The 22,156-nt window shown below is 44.5% G+C and overlaps 1 protein-coding gene across 1 annotated transcript; it reads right to left on the bottom strand.

Moving 5' to 3' along the window:
- Positions 1-2,918: 2,918 nt before the first annotated feature.
- PRNP (prion protein (Kanno blood group)) lies at positions 2,919-18,680 on the bottom strand. Its single transcript, XM_081097850.1, has 3 exons — positions 18,628-18,680; positions 15,910-16,008; positions 2,919-5,245 (listed from the first exon to the last, which is right to left on the bottom strand). The coding sequence occupies exon 3, from the start codon at positions 5,233-5,235 to the stop codon at positions 4,453-4,455; it is 783 nt and encodes a 260-aa protein (XP_080953976.1). The 5' UTR covers positions 5,236-5,245; positions 15,910-16,008; positions 18,628-18,680; the 3' UTR covers positions 2,919-4,452.
- Positions 18,681-22,156: the final 3,476 nt, after the last annotated feature.

Genomic DNA, 22,156 nt, shown 5'->3' on the forward strand with positions numbered 1-22,156 from the left:
GGGGCTGAATTTCTGCCACATATGGGTAACAGGTCTGTTCGCCTAGTTAAAATTCCATCAGCTCTTGATACCAGTTGGTCTTCTAGTATAACAGATCACAGAACAGGCAAGCAGGTTTTAAACCCATTGAGTTTGTGGCTAAGTAGTATTGCTGTGGTCACCTTTGTAAAGGCCAAGAGTGTCACATTACATTTTTCAGCTTTCATAGACGGTGTGGCCAGGAAAGCCTTTGGGCCAAGTGTTCACAAACACGGCTGACCTGAGGCTCTTAGTGCATATGTACATTTTCCTGGAAAACCTGTGACAAAGACAAGTGGGCAGAAATGTTCTTATAACAAATTAAATCTCAAACAATACCTAAACTTCCCCCTACTCTCTCATCATTTCTATTATTAGGTAGGTAGTTCTACACTTAAAAAAAAAAGCTTCACTGAGATATAATTCACATGTCATGAGATTCACCATTTCAAAGTTTACAACTCAGAGATAGTAGCATATTCACAAAGTTGTTCATTGATTACAAAATATCTTTACCACACCAGAAAGAAACCCCATACCCATTAGCAGCCAATTGTTCCCACACATCTCCCCAACTTCTGGCAACCATGAATCTACTTTCTGTCTGGATTTACCTAATCTGGATATTTCATTTAAAGTGAATCATATATGCCCTAACCAGTTTGGCTCAGTGGATAGAGCGTCGGCCTGTGAACTGAAGGGTCCCAGGTTCGATTCTGGTCAAGGGCATGTACCTAGGTTGCGGGCACATCCCCAGTAGGGAGTGTGTAGGAGGCAGCTGATTAGTGTTTCTCTTCCATTGATGTTTCTAACTCTCTATTCCTCTCCCTTCCTCTCTGTAAAAAAATCAATAACATATATTAAAAAAATAAAGTGAATCATACAATATTTACCCCTTTGTGTCTGGTTTATTTCATTCAGCATCACATTTGTAAAGTCCATCCATGTTGTAGCCTGGGTCAGAATTTCATCCAGCCCCTTTATGGCTGAATACTATTGTGTAGTCTACACTCTTCACCCTGAAGGACACATACGCTCTTCCATTTGATGTTGTGGTTTTATCACACACTAGGAGAGACTGAATAAGACATTATTTCTGTTGTTCATTTATTCTTCATGTGATTATGCCAAAAGTAAGATGGTGGTTTTCCGTGGGCATTTTCCATAACTTGGATGAACAGAGCCAAACAGCCTGTCCTGATTTATTCATTGAGTTCATTTCCTAGCATGTTCTGGGGAAGGTAGCAGCCAAAGCTGGTGGGTATTAGATGTGTAGCAGAGTCACAACGGGCCTCTTCTATGGGTGGGAGAGAAAAATCTTGCTCCTAAAATCCTCAAAGCTAAGAATGATCTCTGACAGACTTTAGGGGGTGTGGTGGGGATCTGGGCTTGGCTGAGCATGTAACTATTTATTCATTCTTTTCTTCATTCATCAGCGCGTGGGATAAAAGGAGATTCAGAGACATGCAAGAGAACAGGGGAAATGGGCATTGGCTAGAAAAAGAAATCTCCTTTCTCATTGGGTTCTTTGGTCTGTGAGTCTCCACCATGGGCAAGGCCACCTGGCACACAGCTGGGAGGGCCTGGAATCTGTGAGGCTCTCCCTATATCTTACAGTTGGCAACTTTGGAAGGTGAGCCAGGGCCATAGAGAAACCTGAGTGGACACATTCCATGTGTGGGCAGCTACTGAGCAGGGTGATAGGCATGCCTAGCGTTCGGAATTTGACAGCATAGCACCCACGGAATTACAGCTAACACTCAGTTTTATGTTAATTAACTCCATCAGTAGAACTCAAATGCCAGATGTGTTTGCAGAGTATTTGTGTGTAGGAGGCAAATTATCTGGCTTAGGGTTTTAGATCCTCCTTAGTAGGAGCCAAAATAAACAAATTTGCTCATGAAACTCTTCATTTTGTGCCAGGTATGGGGGTGATGGCTGGATTTCAGGTGCTGGAACCAGAATGAAGCATTTCTGTTTGTTCTACAATGGGCACTGAGTAGGCACCCTTGACAATCCTAATTGGAGTGACGATGGGCAGTCCAGTCTGTTGAGGGCACAGAATCCAGATGGCATTTTTATTAGGAGAATCCTAGCAGAGTGTGTGAATATGGGGCCCCCACAAGGCACAGTCCCGGGAATACCTTTGAACTTGGTTGAGAGTGACACTGCCACACCATTCCTAGAAAGATGGTATCATGGGCTGAATTGTGTTCCCACACAATTCCTATGTTGAAGTCCAGTCCCCAATACTTCAAATGACTTATTTGGAGACAGGACCTTTAATGAGTTAAAGTTAAAATGAGGCTGTTAGGATGGGCCTTAACCCACTATGATGGGTGATGTTCTTAAGAAAAGATTAGGACATAAGACACAGAGGGGGGAAGATCATGTGAAGACACAGGGAAGAAGACGGCCAGCCACAAGCCTAGGAGAGAGGCCTCAGAAGACACCAATCTCGCTGACACCTTGATCTCAGACTTCTAGCCTCCAGAATGGTGAGAAAACACACCTGTTGTTTAAGCCACCCACTCTGTGGAACTTTGTTATGGCACCCCTAATGAACTGAGAGAGATGGCATAATCAGCAAGGAAGGCAATGAAAATGGGGTCCTGTAAGTTTTTCTGAAGTCATGGGGTCATGTAAGGGTGTTAAGGGTTGGAGTTACTGAAATTGATCTCTTTGCCCAATACCAAATTTAAGATAATGACTGTTTGCTTAGTGTTAGTTTTTAGAGGGGGGGGGGGGGAGGGGCAGATCTGCCAGGACAGTTAGGGAGAAATGGCCCTGGCCCCAAGCACCCTGGTGGCCCCAAGCACCCTGGTGGCCTCCAGCCTGGGGCTCCAGCAGCCGGTGGGCCATACTCTAGTGGCTATAACTGCCAACTCCACAGAAGAGGCTCATTTTAGCTCCTGTTTAATTGTAGTCAGATATTAAACATTTATAAATTTTATACAACAAATCAAGTACATGCAAAGTTACAAATATAGAAAATATAAAGTACATGCATATTCCAAAGACCACTTTGGATCCTTATAAAAAACTATTCAGTGCACATGGTAAGCCTAAGGACCACGCAAAAGGGTTCCCCACATATTTAGTACCTTACACAACAGGTAATGCATTAGATACTTCAGGTATTAACTGCTCTAACCAAAATTTGTCATATGCAACATATACACATATATATGCAAATACATATACATATATATATAATTACATAGAATACCCGCACAGTGTAAGCCAATAACATTGCAGAATAGTAATATAGATCTGCTAGGCGACAATATTGAATGATCCAGGGAATAATTTTACTTAACAGGAACAGAATTTCTTTTTCCACTCAGAATGGATATTTCTGTCATCTCCAACCTAAGATTTTTCTTTGTGGATTTATTCCTTATTTTCCAACTCAAAATCCAATTACAGAGATGAAGGATTCAACCTAATTGTGGTTTTTGACAACTATGAGACAGCAATGAAGAAACGCAAGCATTTCTCCATTACATAATCTTCTGTGATCATGGTGTTTTTACAGCTAGTTTCCTTTATATTAGTATCTCCTGGTTTCACCCAATGTCAAAATCATTCCTATTTCCAGGTAAATGAACAAAGGAGATTTGTTCTTACTTAGTGTCCAGAAGGTAACCTAATTTTTAACTGCCTTAATTATCTAGTGGATGTTACTAATGGAAAGGAATGCCACATGTAGCTACCCTCCAAAGGCACCACTCCCAAATGTTGGATTTTTTTAGTCCCAGAAGCCTTTCATATCATGTTATGATCATTTCCTATGAAATGTCCTCTGCCCAGAGGTCTAATGTTGCATGAATATTACTCTTGATGCAATAGCTGCTGTGTAGCCTATATTGTGAAATGCAAAAGAATGTCACAGTTCTCTGTAGACACAGGGCTGAGCCTGGGCCCAAGAGCTAAGGATTTCTAGTCCTATTTTTTCAATGAGTATCCTTCCAAATTTTGCAGAAATGCTATTTAAACAGACAAATGCAGTCAGGTTTGCTTAAAATGAATGAGAAAATGTGTCCAAATTGCTACAAAAACACTGGCACCTAAGACGGGCATTAGTGTACTGAGCTGTAGTGGGGCAAGGAGCCGGAGGTATCTAGGCAAAAGTATTTGAGGACTGTTTTTAGAATATGTTAGCCTCAGTATTGCACTAGGCAAAAAATAAGCCTAGGCCATGAATGATTATTTGCTGTCACACTTTTACCAGCCTGGCACTTGCACTAGCCCCTGAAGGACTTAATCAAAAGGGGCTTGAATACATAGTGTGCCAGGCCTGCTCTACATTTCCCTGTGCCATCAAGCCAAGGGTATTAGCCTACGGGTGACAAATGGAGAAGCAAGAACGAGACACCACCACTAAAGGGCTGCAGGTAGATACCCCTTCCCTCCCCAGACAAAAAGCTGCCCTCACCCCACTATTAGGAAAATGAGGAAAGAGATGAGGAGGATCACAGGAGGGGAGGAGAAGAGGATCACGCTCGCCCCTCTTTGGTAAGAAGCCTGGTACTCTTTCTGGTACTGAGTGGTGCACATCTCCTCCACCACACGCTCCATAATCTTGACGTCTGTCTCGGTGATGTTCTCCCCCTTGGTGATGGTGGTGACCGTGTGCTGCTTGACCGTGATGTTGACACAGTCGCGCACAAAGTTGTTCTGGTTGTTGTACTGATCCACAGGCTTGTAGTACACTTGGTTGGGGAAACGGTTCATGTTTTCACGATAGTAACGGTCCTCATACTCATTGCCAAAATGTATGGGGGGCCTGCTCATGGCACTTCCCAGCATGTAGCCCCCCAGGCCCCCCACCACTGCCCCGGCTGCGGCAGCTCCTGCCACATGCTTCATGTTGGTTTTTGGCTTATTTGGCTTGTTCCACTGATTGTGGCTGCCACCACCATGGGGCTGACCCCAGCCTCCACCACCATGGGGCTGTCCCCAGCCTCCACCACCATGGGGCTGTCCCCAGCCTCCACCACCATGGGGCTGACCCCAGCCGCCGCCGCCCTGGGGTTGACCCCAGCCGCCGCCCTGGGGTGGGTAGCGGTTGCCTCCAGGACTACCCTGCCCCGGGTATCGGCTCCCGCCGGTGTTGCCTCCTCCAGGCTTCGGTCGCTTCTTGCAGAGGCCCACGTCACTCCATGTGGCCACAAAGAGAAGCAGGATCCAGCCGCCCACGAGGCTTTTCACCATGATGACTTATCTGCAAAATGAAGAGGGTGTCACAGTATTAGGTCTATGTTAAAAGCACTGAATATTTGCTGCCTAACAAATGGCTGCACAGCAGTGACATCAGCACCTCCGGCACATGCTCTTCCCTCTCTGTTTCCTTCGAAGCACCTCTGACAAAAGTAACTGTCAAGTAAAGGGTTAACACAACACTTTCTCCTTCTAGGGATGATTTTGACCTTAAGATCATTTCGGCTCTGCTTCTGGGAAATGTGATAAAGGTGGAGTGTCAGCAACATTGCTTATGGAAAAAATAACCTCTGATTTAGAAATGCAACCGGACTGGGAAACCCTAAGGACACCTGGCGGGGTTGCCTTCAGTTTGGGCTTTCGAGCAGTGATCCTTGCACCTGGCACATCCTTGTGGGGACCCTGGAAGCTGTGCCCATTGGGCTGTTATAAGGGACAATGGCTCCTGTGGAGCCTGGGGCTTCTACGCCAAGGAGAACCTGCCTGTTACCCACCAATATGGGTCTCATGCCCTTAAACCTGAGCAGGAACTATGGGGTTTGGGGGTGGAGACAAGACCCGGGCTGCTGGGTGGACCACTGTACAACCCTGGTGCGGCCCCTATGGAAGTCTGTGAGTCTAATGTCCTGTTAGGAAGCTCCCAGGTGGGTGCTGCTGTAGTGAAACACAGCTGATTTCAGCCTTTTCTCCCCTGTAAGAATGTAAGCAGGAAAGAAGTCTCTTTGCTGCTATTTCCTCTGGGGCCAGGGCAGTGCTTAGCACAGAGCACGCACACAATAGATATTTGTTAAGTGCAGGAATTAACATCCTCTGAACATACAAATGCCAACAAGAATTTCCTTAAAGGAAAACTTTTTTTTTTTTGAAACAGGAAACAAGCCAACTTATAAATTCATCTTTCTCTCTATACATGGACAGACAGATGGAGCTGCTTAAAGTGGGGTAAAGATGGCTGTGCTCACAAGATCTGCACTCACTCACTGGCTGAATAAGTTTAGCTCAGCAGGTGATGGTTTAGGAGTGACCTATTTTCTTCTAATTTTTGGTACAGAGAAACATGTCTTATATAAAAGGGCTTAAGAAAAAACAAATAACCCAAATATCCTGTGTGATAATTTATGCCCCTATGCAGAATCCAATTGTAAAAAAATCTCCTTTCAGACAAAAGATCTCATTTATCCTGGGTGCTCAGGCCTAAGGGCAGAGCTCTAAGCACACAGTAGAATGATTATTAAGCAGTTTCTATTGTACCCCACGTCAGAGCATACGCTCTTTAATATCATTAGGTGCCATAAAATCCAAAGTGGCATATGCTGAAGTGCTGATGTTACTCTTATCCCCAGCACTGTTTATCTTCAAATGAAAGTGGAATCAAGGACTAGAAAATGATTTTTCATAACCTTCAGAAAAGAAGGATGAAATAAATAAATGAATTAACATCCTGTTTATGTTTTTACTATCATAGAAATATCTTGGAGATCAAAAGTATGTTTGAAAGTTATGAGCCAAGTTAAACTGCTTAGATCAAGCCAATGGAGGATTTTGGAGGCTGTTGGGTAAGGGTCTGAGGGGAAGGGTCTGGCACACGGCCTGCTCTCCATCTGCTCATGGCTCCCAGCTCCTGGCCTCCATGCTGTTCGCCCTTCTGCACAAACACCTCCGGGAACTAAACGAGGGGATTATCACCCTCAGTCAATAACGCCCAACCAAAAGGGGTTTTGTGTCAACAACTATTTCATTCATTCCCATGAGCCAAACTCAGACAACACCCTAGAGCAGTGATGGCGAACCTTTTGAGCTCGGCGTGTCAGCATTTTGAAAAACCCTAACTTAACTCTGGTGCGGTTCACATATAGAAATTTTTTGATATCTGCAACCATAGTAAAAAAAAGGCTTATATTTTTGATATTTATTTTATATATTTAAATGCCATTTAACAAAGAAAAATCAACCAAAAAAAGAGTTCGCGTGTCACCTCTGACACGTGTGTCATAGGTTCGCCATCACTGCCGTAGAGCTATTCTTGAAGTTTTTCTTTCTCACAGCACACACTGACTCTATCAGCAAATCTTATTAGCCTATCTTGAAAACAAATCTTAAATCCTGAAACCTGTCACCTTTTCCAACACTACCATCCTAGCTGAAGTCTTCTCCATCTCGTCTGGCCGGAGTCTTTACAGCCTCCAACCAGCTCCCCGCTTCTGCCCAGGCCCCCACTGTGTTCTCCACTCAATGGCCTGAGAGAGCCTTTTCATATTCAGGTCACACCCGGCTACTCCTTTGTACTCAGGATCAAACCCAAGTCCTGAGCATGCCAGGCAGGCCCCACACGACCTCTCCACTGTTTCTCACATCTGGCAATACTTTCTTATCTCGGGTCCTTTGTACCTGCTGCTCCCAGAGCCTGGAAGCTTCTTCCTCCAGTTCCTCTTATGGCTCTGGTCTGCTCTGACGACACCTCAACAGGTGTCCACGCCACCCTACATAAGTCAGCACCCCGTCATATCCCTCACCCTGCTTCACTTTTCTCCAGGGCAGCAATGCTACTTAACATCTATTGTTTACTGTTTGCTTATTGTTCATCTTCTCCAGGACAGGAGTTTTGTGTTGTGCACAACAGTATTCCTAGTGCCTAGATGTCATGTCTAACTCATAGACATGCAAAATAAATGTTGAATGAATGAATGAGTGTGAAAACATCTATGATAAAGCATACAAGATAAGCTAAAAATTAACAGTGAACCATATTTATGAATTTACAAAACGTATTCTTTTCTGCAATGGCCAACTGTCTACCATCTTCAACTCAGTTAAATAAATATTTAGTTCATGTACCAGCCACCATGATAGACTCTGGGTGAAGATGTCACCTGAAATGATTGAGGTGGGAGGCAGAGGAGGCTGCAAGGGGAGTACCACAGTCTGGTGTTGATCATGCCTTGTTCAGGGTTGTAAGAGTTGCGGCTCTGTCAGCTCAACTAGACAGATAAGCAGGTGATGACACCATAGTACAGGAGGCACAGAGAGGGACCTGGTCCTCAGGGAGCCAGACACAGGAGGTGGATGGGGCCACAAAGCATTCAGAGTGGAGACAGGTGGTGAGAGGGAAGACTGGCAGGTCTGGAGATGACAGGGTTTCATGGAAGTGAAGCTTCAATGTGCAGTGGAGAGGCAGGTAGAGGTCAGGCGACAAAGGGCCTCCGAGGCAAGGTGAGCAGCATCCTGACTTGCCTGGGAGAGTTTACACCTGTTGTTCCTGCACTAATATTAATAGTGCCCCTTTCATTTTCAAGAGTGTCCCAGTTCGGATGCTAGGTTATACAGTCAGCCCAATTACAAGGCATGTCAAGTAGTCTGCACTTGATCCTGAAGGCAGTGGAGAGTTTGGAGTTTTCTTTTAGAAAGAAGATTGTGGAGAATAAAATGGGGATTGTGTGTGTGTTTGTATACAGAAACTAGTTAGAAGGGTACTGCAATGATCGAGGTAGAAGATGATGGCCCTGGACAGGGGGTGCAGGGTAATGGATGGTTTTACGTAGATGTTAGCTTCTGGAGAGCTTGGTGTTCGATGTGGAAGGTGAGAGACTGGAAGAATTGAGGTTTCTGGATTGGGCAGCTACTTGGACAAAATGCAGAAGGCAGAGCAGGTGCGGAGGGAGATTACTGAAGGGCTTGGCTTTGGCAATGCTGTTATCAAGCTACATGTGGAATAAGAGATATCAGTAGATAGCTTGACAGCTTGGTGAGTCTAGAGTTGAAAAATGACCATGGACTGGAGATACAGGCAATAGGGAACCAGAGACATGGCATGGGTTGCTGATTAGAACTTTAAAACTGAATGCTGAATAAAGAATATAATGTTCAGTATGTTATTATATTCACGCTATTGAATCATTCATAGAATATATTAAGACTAGATCATTTTAAAACCAGTTGAGAACAAAAGTAACATTTAATTATGAAAAGCATTAAAAATAACAACTACATTTTGAAGTAGAGAATCATTTCTAAGAATAAAAGGGACTCAAAACTTACATCAGACCTTGGAGAATCTCTTTCTATTTGTGATAAAATAAGGAAGATCTTATAGTATTTAACCCAAACCTCTTACTCTACAAATTAGACCACTAAGATTCAGAAAGGTCAAGAGTTGGCTAGTGAACTTACTGGGAACAAAGACTAGGCTTCTGAATCCCTGGCTGTGCTGTGACACTAATCATCTCAGATACTCTCTGTGAAGGGTCAGGTTGTGGCCCAATCCTCTGGTACATTTAAGACATTAAGTATTTGATAAAAGTAAATACCTATTTATCACTAAGCAAATTCCTACTCAACAGAGTAGGAATAGGAGGGAACTCCCCTAACTTGATAAAGGTTATTTAACAAAAACAACAAACATAACGGATAACCTCTGAGTATATTCACCTTAAATCGGAAACAAGACAAGGATGTCCATTATCTTAGGACACATGCAAAGATAAAGAAGTAACCAGTGTTAAGAACAGCAAAAAAACAAAAACCAAAAAAAACCCCACCAAAACACCCCCAAAAACCCCAGCTGTCATTATTTGCAATGACTATAATCATATACATAGAAAAGCCAGCAGTCTCAACAGAGGTAATGAGACCCACACAAGATCTCAGCAAGGTTATGGGATACAAGATTGCCTACAAAAATCAACAGTATTTCTCTACACCAGCAATAGTTGACTAGAAAAAATTTTTTAGGAAATAAGACATTCACAATAGCAACCCAAACTGTAAAGTATCTAGATATTGACTTAACTAAGAGAAAATAAGACTAGGGAAAAAATGTAAACTCTAAGAAAGAACATAGAAGATAATCTATTAGAATGGAAAGGCTTTTCATGGTCTTGATCAAGATAACTTAGTACTAAAAAGATATCAATTACCCCTAGATGAGCCTATAATTTCAATAAAATGTCAATAAAAATTCCAATTGGATTTTTTTGAGGAGCTCAATAAATTTACACGTGGAAAGAAATGCCCATAAATGGCAAACTCAACCTTAAAATAAAGAGGAAAGAGAAAGGAATGCGCCATATCAGACATTAAATTATACTAAGGCCTAGTAAAATAAAGACCATATGGTAAAAGTCGAAGAACAGATCAACAGAACAAAAAAAGCAGACCAGCAAAAGTTTAGAGATTAAACCCAAGTATGTATACTTTAGTGGGGACTTGACATATAATAAATGAACACTACAAATCAATGGAGGAAGGAAGGTTTGTTTAGTAGATGCTTCCAGGGAACTAGAGAAAATTTAAACAGGATCCCCACCACTGCATGTATAAGTGGACTCTAGGTGGATTGCAGACCTGCCTGTGAAAGGTAAAAGTATGTTAGAAGAAGAAAATACAAGAGAATGTCTTTGTGACCTGAAGGAGTAGGGGAAGGACTTTTTAAACAAAAAGCAAAAACAGTGAGGGAAATAATTGAAGAGTTTTATTACGTAAAAAATTAAGAAGTCTTGTTCAGTGCTATGAAGAGCACAATGATCAAAGTTAACAGAGAAAATACACAATGGTAAAAAAAAAAAAAGTAGTATTTAAAACCAACAGAGAATTTATTTCCAGAACCAATAAGGAATTCATACAAAGCAATAAGGGACAGAAATTCCAATAGAAAAATGGCCAAAAGATATAAAATGATAATTTACAGAAGATGGAAAACCAAAGAGTATAACAACATGTTAAAAAAAATTAAGAATCAGATAAAATTAGACAAAAAGAAAATCAGCCAAAAGAAAAAAGAAAAAAAGAAAGAGAGGGCATGTGAGAATAAAGGCACCCACATGACTATCAAAGGAGTATGAGTGGCCCGGCCAGTGTGGCTCAGTGGTTGAGTTTCAACCTATGAATCAGGAGGTCACGGTTTGATTCCTGGTCAGGGCACATGCCCAGGTTGTAGGCTCGATCCCCAGTGAGGGGTGTGTAGGAGGCAGCCTATTAATGATTCTCATTATTGATGTTTCTCTCTTTTTGCCTTCCTCTCTAAAATCAATACAATTATATTTTAAAAAATCTGTCAGATGGATTGCCTTTCTATTAAAAAATAAGTTACAAATATCGACTTTAGAATTAACTCACTCAATAAGTATTTATGGAATAACTAGTATGTGCCAGTTTTAAAAGAAACAGAAAACTTGAGTTGATCAATAATCATAGAAAAAATGGAGAAAAATGTCAAGAATTAAATATGACTACTTATTCTTTCAATAACTATGTCTTATGAGGATATTCTAAAGTACTAGCATTGTGCGAGGAGCTGAGGACAGAATGGTGCATAAGATATTTAACCTAGTAGGTTCAAGGACCAAAAAGGAGGTGTATCTGGAGCTGATGGGACCGGAGTGGGTGAAAGCCAGCTCACCAGGACCTCATACGCCATAGAGAAAATTTCCATTTCATTTTGAATGCAGTGGAGAATCATTAAAGGGCCTTAGAAGAGTAACATAATGGGGCTGTTTTTTAAAAAGATCACCCTGATTGTTGTGTAAAGAAGAAAATTTAGGGGGCAAGAAAGGAAATGGTGAGACCAGCTAGGAAACAATTAAAGGAAGATGGCAGTGTGGCCTGGGATGGTGACCATGTTGCTGAGGAGCTACGAGTAAATGAGACCCATTTTGAAGCAGTTAAGACTTGCTGATAGAGTGGATGAAGGAGTGAGAGTTAACTAGGTTTGTGCCTTTGTGTCCAGGCCCATGGTGGCAATGAATTAGGGGAAACTGGTGGAGGGCCATGTTTGGGAGAGAAAACCAAGAGTTTTAGTTGGGACACATTAATTTTGCTCCACCTATGAGACACTGAAGTGGAAGTATGAATTGGGGCAATTGTTAAAAGAATCTGGAACTTAGTAGAGATAAGCATTTGGGCATCTTCACCTGAGAAGTAGTGTTAATAGAAAACTTGAATTGATCAATAATCAAGCCAAAGGGATAAAGGTCAAGATTCAAACTCCAGTATTTCGAGTGGATCTTGCTCTCAGTTACCCAGCCTCCCGCAATACGGGTGACAAAACCTAAAAGAAAATACCACCAAACTGACTTCAACATTTTAGTAAAAGAATACATTGTGACCAATAAGGTTTATTTAAGGAATACAAGGATGGTTCAAAACCAGGAAATCTATTAATAGGTTAAGAGAAAAAAAAAAAAGATTCTCTGCAAATGTTGAAAAGTTTTTAATTAAAATCAACATTCATTTCTGATTTTCAAAGTTGAAGTTGTTAAAATGGTTTCTACAGAACTAGAAGGTAGTCCCTTTCCATCAACAAGAATCACTATCACAACATATAGCCCACACCCTATCTTAATTAAAAAAGGAAAAGCATTCCCATTAATGTAGTAAACAAGGTAAGAATGTAAGCAATCACTCTTGTTATAGAATTTTTAACCAGGTATGATTTTCTACCTGGAAAATCAACTCAAAACATCTCAAAATACACAAGTGAGCCTATTAGGGTGGCAGTTTTTGAAATTAATATATAACAAAAGAGTCCCCAAATTAATTGGAATTAAGTTAGAAGATTTAGCATGGAAAAAACAATCCACCCATAATGACCAAAAATAAATGAATAAATAAATAAACATATCTAAGAGTTAATCTAATAAATAGTACTTTTATGAGGAATGTGATAAAATTTTAATTAAAGACATAAAGGAAAACTGGGAAAAAAGAGAAAGACATAAAGTCTTTGGTTGGGAAAACCAATACTGAAAGATACCACTTCATTTCAAAATAATCCGGAAAGTTAACGTAGTTTTAGTAAGAATTCAAAGGAGATTTCAAAGAACATGAGGAAATGATACTCAAAATTAAGAAGACTGAAGAAACTATTGAACAGGAAGAAAATCTAGGGCACACTTAGCCTGCCAGGTGTTAGAATGCATTGCAAAGCTGCAATAAATAAGATCACATGGCATTGGCACATGAACAGAATGACAGAGCAATGGAACTACAGAAGGTCCAAAAAAAGATCCATAGATTACCCCAATCATCCTATTCCCTCCCATGTGTACAAGGAGTCAGAGCCGGTAGGAATCTGTCCAGTGGTTGTATGCCAGGGGTCAAATTTCTGATACTCATAACATGTTACAACTTGAAACCTAGTTAAATTGGGAAGTGGCACCAAACAGCGTCCCCACCAATCCCCACCGCCCTGAGGAAATTTCCTGAGTTAAGTAGAACTTATTTGTTATACACTAGATCCTCCTTATCTGTGGGGAATACATTCTAAGACTCCTAGTGGATGCCTGAAACCATGGATAGTACTGAAACTTACATATACTATTTTTTTTTCTGTATATACTTATCTATGGTAAATTTGATTTATAAAATAGGCACACTAAGAGACCATTAACAGCTGATAATAAAATAGAACAATTTTAACAATATACTGTAATAAAAGTTATGTAAATGTGGTCTCTCTCTTCTCTCAAAATATCATCCTTGCCCTAGCTGGTTTGACTCAGCATCAGCCAGAGGACTGAAGGGTCCAGGGCTTGATTCCAGTCAAGGGCATATACCTTGGGTGCAGGCTCGATCACCTGTGCTGGTCAGGGCACGTGAGGGAGGCAACCAATTGATGTCTCTCTCACACTGATGCTTCTCTCCGTCTCTCCCCCATCCCTTCTACTCTCTCTAAAAATCAATGAAAAAAATATCCTCGGGTGAGGATTAACAACAACAACAACAAATATATATTTCACCCTTCGTGATGTGAGACGATACAATGCCTATGTGACAAGATGAACTGAGGTCTCAGACCTGTGTTCAATTTAAAACTCATGACTTGCTTATTTCTGGGATTTTTCCATGTAATATTTTCAAACGGAGGTTTACCATGGGTAACTGAACCTGCAGAAAGCAAAACCATGGATAAAAGGGGTCTACTGTATTTTAATTTTTTTGAGGTCATTGCCCTTTACAGAATTTGATGCAAGCTATACCAAATTTTGCAAAGTATTTTGGGCTGTTCACTACTCTGAAGCCCAGTTCTGGATTGGACAGGGCAAAGGCCCCGAACCTGATCCATCTCAGAATTACTTACGGAGCTTTTAAAAAGCAACATTGCTGGAGCCTATCCCAGGCCAGCAGCCAGGGAGTTTCTAGTGATGGGATTTGGGACTTTACAATAAAACTTCCCTGGGAATTGCACCAGCCAGGCTTCGGAGCTAGGTCCTCAGAAGCCCAATGCTTAACATTATAATGCTTTTCATAAAAGGGCACACCTCCCTTGATGTGATCACACAATACAATGACAGTAGTAAGTAGAATACCAGAAGTAAAAAGATGAACAAATTGAGAAAAAAATTCTCCCCACTGTAGGAACTGCTGCACACACTATTTACTCAAGGATGACTTTATAATGCTGTAGCCATAAGCTCATTAGATACAGGCACGCTCTGAATGTTTAATACAAGACAGTTCACAGCTGATATAGTCATCTTGGAAGAGGAAATAAGATCCGAAAAGGGAGAATGGGATAGGTAAATTAAAACTACAGCTTAGCAAAACTTTCCCCTAAAAACTTTTCATCAATTGGTTGATAGTCACCTTCAGAGTTAATTTGGTGCAGGAATGTTTACATTATTGTTTTATTTTTATACTAGAGGCTGAGTGCACAACATTTGTGCAGGAGGGGTGCTCCCCTCAGCCCAGCCTGCCCCCTCTCCAATCTGGGACATCCCTTTCACAATCCTGGACTGCTGGCTCCTAATTGCTTACCTGCCTGCCTGCCTGGTTGCCCCCAACTGCCCCTCCCCCTGCCATCCTGGTCACCCCTTACTGCCCCCCCCCTGCCAGCCTGGTCACCCTCAACTGCCCCCCCTTGCTGGCCTGGTTGCCCCTCATGCCCCCCTCCCCCCCGCCCCCACTGGCGTGGTTGTCCCATGCAGCCTGCTGCTCAGTCATTTGGCCATCCCTCACTAGCCCCCGTCGGCCTGGTTGCCCCATGCATCCTGCTTGTTCAGTCATCATTTGGTCGTTCCTCACTAACCCCCCTGCTGGCCTGGTTGTAGGCAGCCATCTTGTGAGGTCATGAGGGTTAATTTGCATATTACCTCTTTATTATATAGGATTTTCAGTTTTTTAAAGTTTATCTTTATTGTTCAAAGTATTACAGATGTCCCTCTCCCCACCCCCTGCTCCCCGCCTCCCATTGACCCTCTCCACCCTATTCCTCTCCCCCGCCCCCGCAGGCCTTCACAGCACTATAATTTTTTTGAGAAAATTCCATACTGTTTTCCATTGGCTGCACCAGTCTGCATTCCCATTATCTACTTTCATCTATTTCTTTAGCCCCAGGCAAGTTACTTTTGTGGCCCTCTTTCTAATGTCTTGACAATTTCTTCAAAATAAGTTTTCTGACTTGTAAACAGAAGATTATCAATTCAGTGCTTTTTTTTTATTATTTTTAAATGGCTGCTGCCTTATATAATTCAGCATGATTCTAGAGAAAACTGTGGCCTTTTCTCTGCAAAATCAAGCTGATTTTACAAGAAAGGGTGATGCTATAGGTGTGAGGTACACAGACAGGTCTCCAGAGCAGGAGCTTGCGATCACAGCCTTTCTAGACCCTATTTTCTGAGACAACTGGGGACTCTCAACCATCACAAGACCAAAGACATTCCACAGGGTACGTACATCTGTTGTGGCTCAGCTAATTTGGATCTGTGCCTCCAGGAAGACGATGCTTCTTTGGGTTGGCTGAAATTGTTCAGTTTTCAAATATATTCAGGAGACCTTAAAAACAAAAAGAAAAAAACTGGAACTGGTAAATAAATCTGAAATATGATCCCTTAAAAGAAAAGCTTAATATATAAATTTTCAAACCACCAATAAATCTATTCCAGGAAAGGGGAAATATTTGATAAGATAAATAAGGTCAGCTAAAAAAAGCAAACATGACACTGAGATCATTCTTTCACACATAAAAACCAGAGTCCATTTCATTGAAAAAGTTATTTAGAAAAGCAATACATCAACAAAATTAAAATCACCTAGAATTATTAAAACTTTCTTGCTTTTGGCTTTTCCTTTTAGATTTTGCACATATGCATTCATTATAAATAGTTTAGTCACCTGCACTTAGACCTGTCAGTTTCTTCCCATGTACCACAGGCTTTAAATTATGACTTTCGATGATTACATAAGTTCCATTCTGTTAATATGCCATGATTTCTTAGCTCTGCTGTTACACATTTAGATTGTTTCTCATTTGGTTCTAAATTTGTATCATTCTGCCCCAAATATGTGCTTGTTATTTTATTTTGTTTGGCTTCCATTGCCAAGTAAATGCCCAGGAATGGGATTTCTGGGTCATAGCTTCTAACTTCTTAATGCGTGACCTGATTGCTTTACAAAAAAGTTTAACATACTGATTCACAATGTCCCCAGTAGGGTGTGACTAAGGAAATAAATGTATATATACCAATGGTCTACTTTACATAGATGGTTAAAGTTAATCTTTAACAAACTCTGGAAGTAGGTATCCTTTCCTCTATTTTATGAATGGACAAAAGAAGGACTAGGAAATTAGGTTAACTGGCCCAGTCATGACGGTAGTTGCAGAGCTATCTTTCTAACCTCAAAGCTCTGCCACCTCCCCAGATAACTGGAATAAGCAAATTTCAGAGGTTGCTCTTAACATGTAAAATGAAAATCCAGACTTGCTTTACTTTGTGTTTTATTCTGTAAAATGATTCATCATTTCACCATTTATCTGTTATAATCTTGACATTTTCCTTTCACGAGTATGAAAAACTTGTGTCAGGTACAAATAATACATAAATCACATCCTAGCTCTGCTTTCTTTCGCTTTCCAGTTAGTTCTTGTTTTATTATAAGAGCCCCTCAGTGTTTGTGTGGGTAAAAATGTTCCTTTTCACTGTTTTCTTTCCCTTCAAATTTGAGAGAGACGTTAATTTTTCCAGAAGTCTGACATTTTCATTCAATTTTCTGTTCCTACATTTTCTGATAATTTGATTTGTAAAAATCGTTAATCCTATGCTACCTGGAGGTTTTTTTTGCAAGGAAAGGGCAACATCTCCAATGCTCAGCTTGGGAGAACTGCGTATTAAACCGTGAGGCTCTGAGTACAGGGAGGATAATCATGATCAGGGGGTGAGGTTGCATTCTGCTATGTATGAACCTGGGGATGAGGAAATGAAAAACAGAAAGCAGAGGCTCTGAGATGGTTAGGGGAGGAGGTGATGGCGGTGGGCTTACGATTTAAAAAAATCTGCTATAGCTTCCACAGAGTAAATGGAAAAAAAACAACACAAAAGGGGCAGTGCTGCCAGACTTCTCCCCGTTACTTAATAAACAAACGTGAAGGCGCCTCCAGCACAGATGGAGGAGGATGGCTTTGCCAGAGGCGCCGCTGCACCTCCCCCCCGCCCCCCCTGCCCCCCGCGGAGCCCCTCCAAATGGCTGAGTCCTCTCCTTCCAGAGGAGCAGGAAAGAAAGAGAAAAGCGAAGGCTGCGGGGGCGCCACACGAGGGGCGCAGGAGACCCTCGGCCCCCGAATGGAGGCCAGGGCCGCCCCGAGACCCCGCCCCTCCGGGACCCGAGGCGGTGTCTGCGGTCCGGAGGTGGCGGAGCCCTAACGGCAGCGGCCTCCCCAGGGACCGCCTGGCCCGGTGGGTGGCTGGCCGGCCGCCTCGCGGGAGGAGCTCGGCGGCGGCTGGGGATCCCCAGGAGCCCCCGCCCAGGCGCAGGCGGCAGGCGGGCGCCCTCCCCCACGCCGCGCACCCTGGGACATCTGCAAGGGCGGCGCCTGGCCCAGGGGCGCCCCTGTCCGCGCCCGGCCTCGGCCCGCCAGCTCCGAAGGGCGGCCGAGTGGCGCGGAGCCCGGAGCCCCGAGGACCCCAGCGCCTCCCCGGGCTCTCCTTGCCCAGGGCCCCGAGAGCCTCGGGTTCCCCGGCCACGTTAGTGCGCGGTGATCGCCCCCAGACCCGCCCACTTTCCCGGACCCGCAGCCCTTCGAGTCCTGCGACTCGCCATCCCGCTGCCGCCGTGGACACGCGTGTGGGTGCGTGTGTTCGGGGAGGGGGGGTTGCGGTCAGACACCTCGGTACCACCTACATCCCCACTAGGGGATTTGGCTAGCACGCCCCCACCCCCATTCCGAATGAAAGGGGTGCCCGAACCAGAAAGGCACAACCAGCTGCGTCATCGAACACCACCGCGCACCCCGCAGGCCGGCCGCGCCCCGCGCCGCCGCGAAGCCCCCGACCCTCCCCGCCGTCAAGGTCGGCCTCGGGGGCCGGGTCCCCACCCCCGGGTCCACCGCGCGCCCGTTCTCAGGCCCCCGGTGCCCGTCCCCCCGCCGGGAGCTCCGAGGGTGACACGGCTGTTTACCTGCCTCAGTGGGAGAAGCTGCTCGCTGCGCCGCGGCTGTCAGCGACTGGCGCGGGGCGGGCGGCGCGCGGGCCCAGGAGGCCGTGCGGGGGGCGGGGGAGGCGGCGGCGGGCCAATCGGCGCGCGGCTCGCTCGCACCCGCACGGCGCGGGGGGGGGGCGGGGGGGGGCGGGGGGCGGGGGGGGGCGGGGGGCGGGGGGGGCGGGGGGGGGGCGGGGGGCGGGCGCACCAGGGGGCCCGCCGCCGGGTTACCGAAAAGGTGTTGTTCTGCCGAGCAGGGGATCTGAGTCACCAGAAAGAAAACGAGTTGAGATTCGTTTAAACACCTATGTCAGCTGATACCTCTCCCGGTGTCATCACTGCCAGACGTTGCTCATTGACTATTAAAAACCATATTGAAAGGAGAATTCGGCCCAAAGCGCCTACTCCCCTGTTACATAATGGAAAACTGGAGAAAATGGAACGTTGGGGAATGAGAAAGGAATTTCTGGAACTTGGGCCACCAGAAATTTCTGAGGAGGAAAAAAATGTTTGCTACCCTGGATTGAGCCCAATGTTTGCAAATTTCCATATAAATCATTAAAATGGGAGGCCTAGGAAGGGGCCCTCTAGCCATCACCTGCTCCTTCATGTAGTCAGTTTCTGCTCCTCATTATATGCAAAAGAGATGATTTAGATCATGATAGTTACGAATGAGAAAAATGCACGCCATTGAGCAAGTCCACTCTGCACACTACAGAATGGTGTATTCTTGCTCATTATTCCTGCCAAGAAATTAGGGGTTTGTCTCCCGAAAGGGATGGTCAGCGATGATGAAGTGATAGAAGGACAGGTGGTAGGGTTAGGGGGACCATATAAATTACTATCCAAATTGGGGTGCTTTTGAGAGTGAAAGGAGCACCAAAATTAAGCCGTGTCAAGGGACATAAACCAGCACTATCCTAGGAAAAGAATGGGACATCTAGTCCCCTCCTTAAGGGCAAAAGTTTCCCAAACAGGATTTGGATTAAATACTTGTATCCCTGGGCCATCACCCAAGTAGGAGGCGATAGAGCGGTGAGGGTAGGGAGAAGCCAGGAGAACTGTGCTGAGTGGAGTGCTGTGAAACAGCTGAGGGTGACCTGAGTGTGGGTGGGGCCCTGAAAGATCTGCTGGGAAGGGTCTGGAAGATGTGGCTACTGGAGGGAGATCATTCAGTAACAGAGAACTGGATTTTGGGCAGTTAGAAATGAGCATTGGGCAGCAGTGCCAGCCTGTTTTCTATCCATTAGTCTAATGTAATGACTAGAGGCCTGATGCACTAAATTTGTGCAAGAATAGGCCTTCCTTCCCCCGGCTGCTGGCACTGGCTTCCCTCCAGCACCCAGGACCCGGGCTTCCCTCCCAACCCTGGCTTCATCTGGAAGGAAGGACTTCCATCTGGTCTAATTAGCATATTATGCTTTTATTATTATAGACTGGAAGCCCGGTGCACGAAATTCATGCATGCGTAGGCCTGGCTGGTAATCAGGGCTGTTAGGGGCCTTCCCACTGCTGGCTGGAACCTTCCTTTGCTCCATGCTACCCCCTGGTGGTCAGGAATCATTATAGCGAGCAACTGAACTCCCAGTCTCCTGATCAAACTCCCGAGGGGACACTTTGCATATTAGCCTTTTATATATATAGACTAGAGGCCCGGTGCACGAAATTCGTGCACTGGGGGGGGGGGGGGATGTCCCTCAGCCCAGCCTGCACCCTCTTCAATCTGGGACCCCTCGGGGGATGTCCAACTGCCGGTTTAGGCCCACAGGGATTGGGCCTAAACCAGCAGTTGGACATCCCTCTCACAATCCAGGACTGCTGGCTCCCAGCTGCTAGCCTGCCTGCCTGCTTGATTGCCCCTAACTGCTTCTGCCTGCCAGCCTGATCACACCCTAACCATTCCCCTGCCAGCCTGATCGATGCCTAACTGCTCCCCTGCTGGCCCGATTGCCCCCAACTGCCCTCCCCTGCCGGCTATCTTGTGGTGGCCATCTTGCGACCACATGGGGGCGGCCATCTTGTGCAAGGGCATGATGGTCAATTTGCATATTACCTCTTTATTATATAGGATTATGTTGACAGTACTTATAGAGCCTTACCTTCTTTCCTCAGAGATGGCTTATTGGGGAGGTGAAATGGGGCAGTGTAGCATCTCTGAGTGTGGGGCTGGAGTGGGTGACCAGATCAGGTTAGGTAAGAGGCTGGCTTCCCCCTGCCATGCGGGACTCTGGAAAGCTTGGTTAGAAGATGCTGAACTCAGCTTTTTGTCACAGGAATTCTACGTCTACTGGCTGAAGGCTCTGCTTCCTTTTCTCCCACCAGGAAAAGGCTCAAAAAGCAGAGAGGATTTTAAAAAGGCAGAGATGAAGGAACCAAAAGGGTTGCCTTATGTCCTATTCTGGCTATTACTGCTATGTAACAACCATCCCCAAGCAACCAACATTTTCCTTTGCCTGTGAATTGTGTAGGCCAGGGAGTCCGACAGGCAGAGGGGTCTTGGCTCTGCCCCATTATACAGCGGGGCCTTGACTTACGAGTGTCCCGACTAATGAGTTTTTCGAGATACGAGCCGTCTCTTGGCCGATTTTTTGCTTTGAGTTGTGAGCTAAAATTCGGGTTACGAGCTAGCTTCAGATACCCCACCGCTAGTTGGCGCAGCGAACGTCACAGTGAACGCCACAACATCAGCCCAGCATCACGTGTCTCACTCGTTCACTTTAAGCGGTTAGCTCTTAGTTGAAGCATCAGTGTTGAGCTCGCATTTGTGCTTGCAGTTATTTTGCAAAACTTCGTTTTTGGGTGTCTGGAACAGATTAATGGCATTTCAATTCATTGTAATGGTGAAAATTGATTTGACATATGAGTAATTTGAGTTATGAGCTCCGTCACGGAACGAATTAAACTCGTAAGTCAAGGCCCCACTGTACTTGAAGACTCAAAATCTGAGGGTGACTTGAGAGCTGAGGGTCAGAATCACTTAAAGCAGTGGTTTTCAACCTTCTGGCCCTTTAAATACAGTTCCTCATGTTGTGACCCAACCATACAATTATTTTCGTTGCTACTTCATAACTGTAATGCTGCTACTGTTATGAATCATAATGTAAATATCTGATATGCAGGATGGTCTTAGGCGACCCCTGGGAAAGGGTCATTCGGCCGCCAAAGGGGTCACGACTCACAGGTTGAGAACCACTGACTTAAAGGCTCTTTCATTTGCATGACTGACAGCTGGACTAGATGATTAGCTGTGCTGATCAGAGTGCCTCCACATGGCTTCTCCATGAGGCCTGGCTTCTTCCCTGCGTGGCTGTCTCAGGTTTGATGGATTTCTTACATGGCTTCTTAGGACTCCAAGTGTGTGTTTCAGCAGACAGAATGGAAGCTACATTGCCACTTCCCACCTAGTCTGAGAAATCACATAATCTCACTTCCACGGCATCCTATTGACCAACGTAGTCATATGTCCACCCAGAATCAAGGGTAGGAGTATAGATCACATCTCTCAGTG

Source organism: Myotis nattereri (genome assembly GCF_964212035.1).
Source record: "Myotis nattereri genome assembly, chromosome: 8".
Classification (NCBI taxonomy): Eukaryota; Metazoa; Chordata; class Mammalia; order Chiroptera; family Vespertilionidae; genus Myotis; species Myotis nattereri.

Bases quoted from the DNA above. Each gene is read 5' to 3' on its own strand.
- PRNP (XM_081097850.1), bottom strand. From the start codon at position 5,235: ATGGTGAAAAGCCTCGTGGGCGGCTGGATCCTGCTTCTCTTTGTGGCC.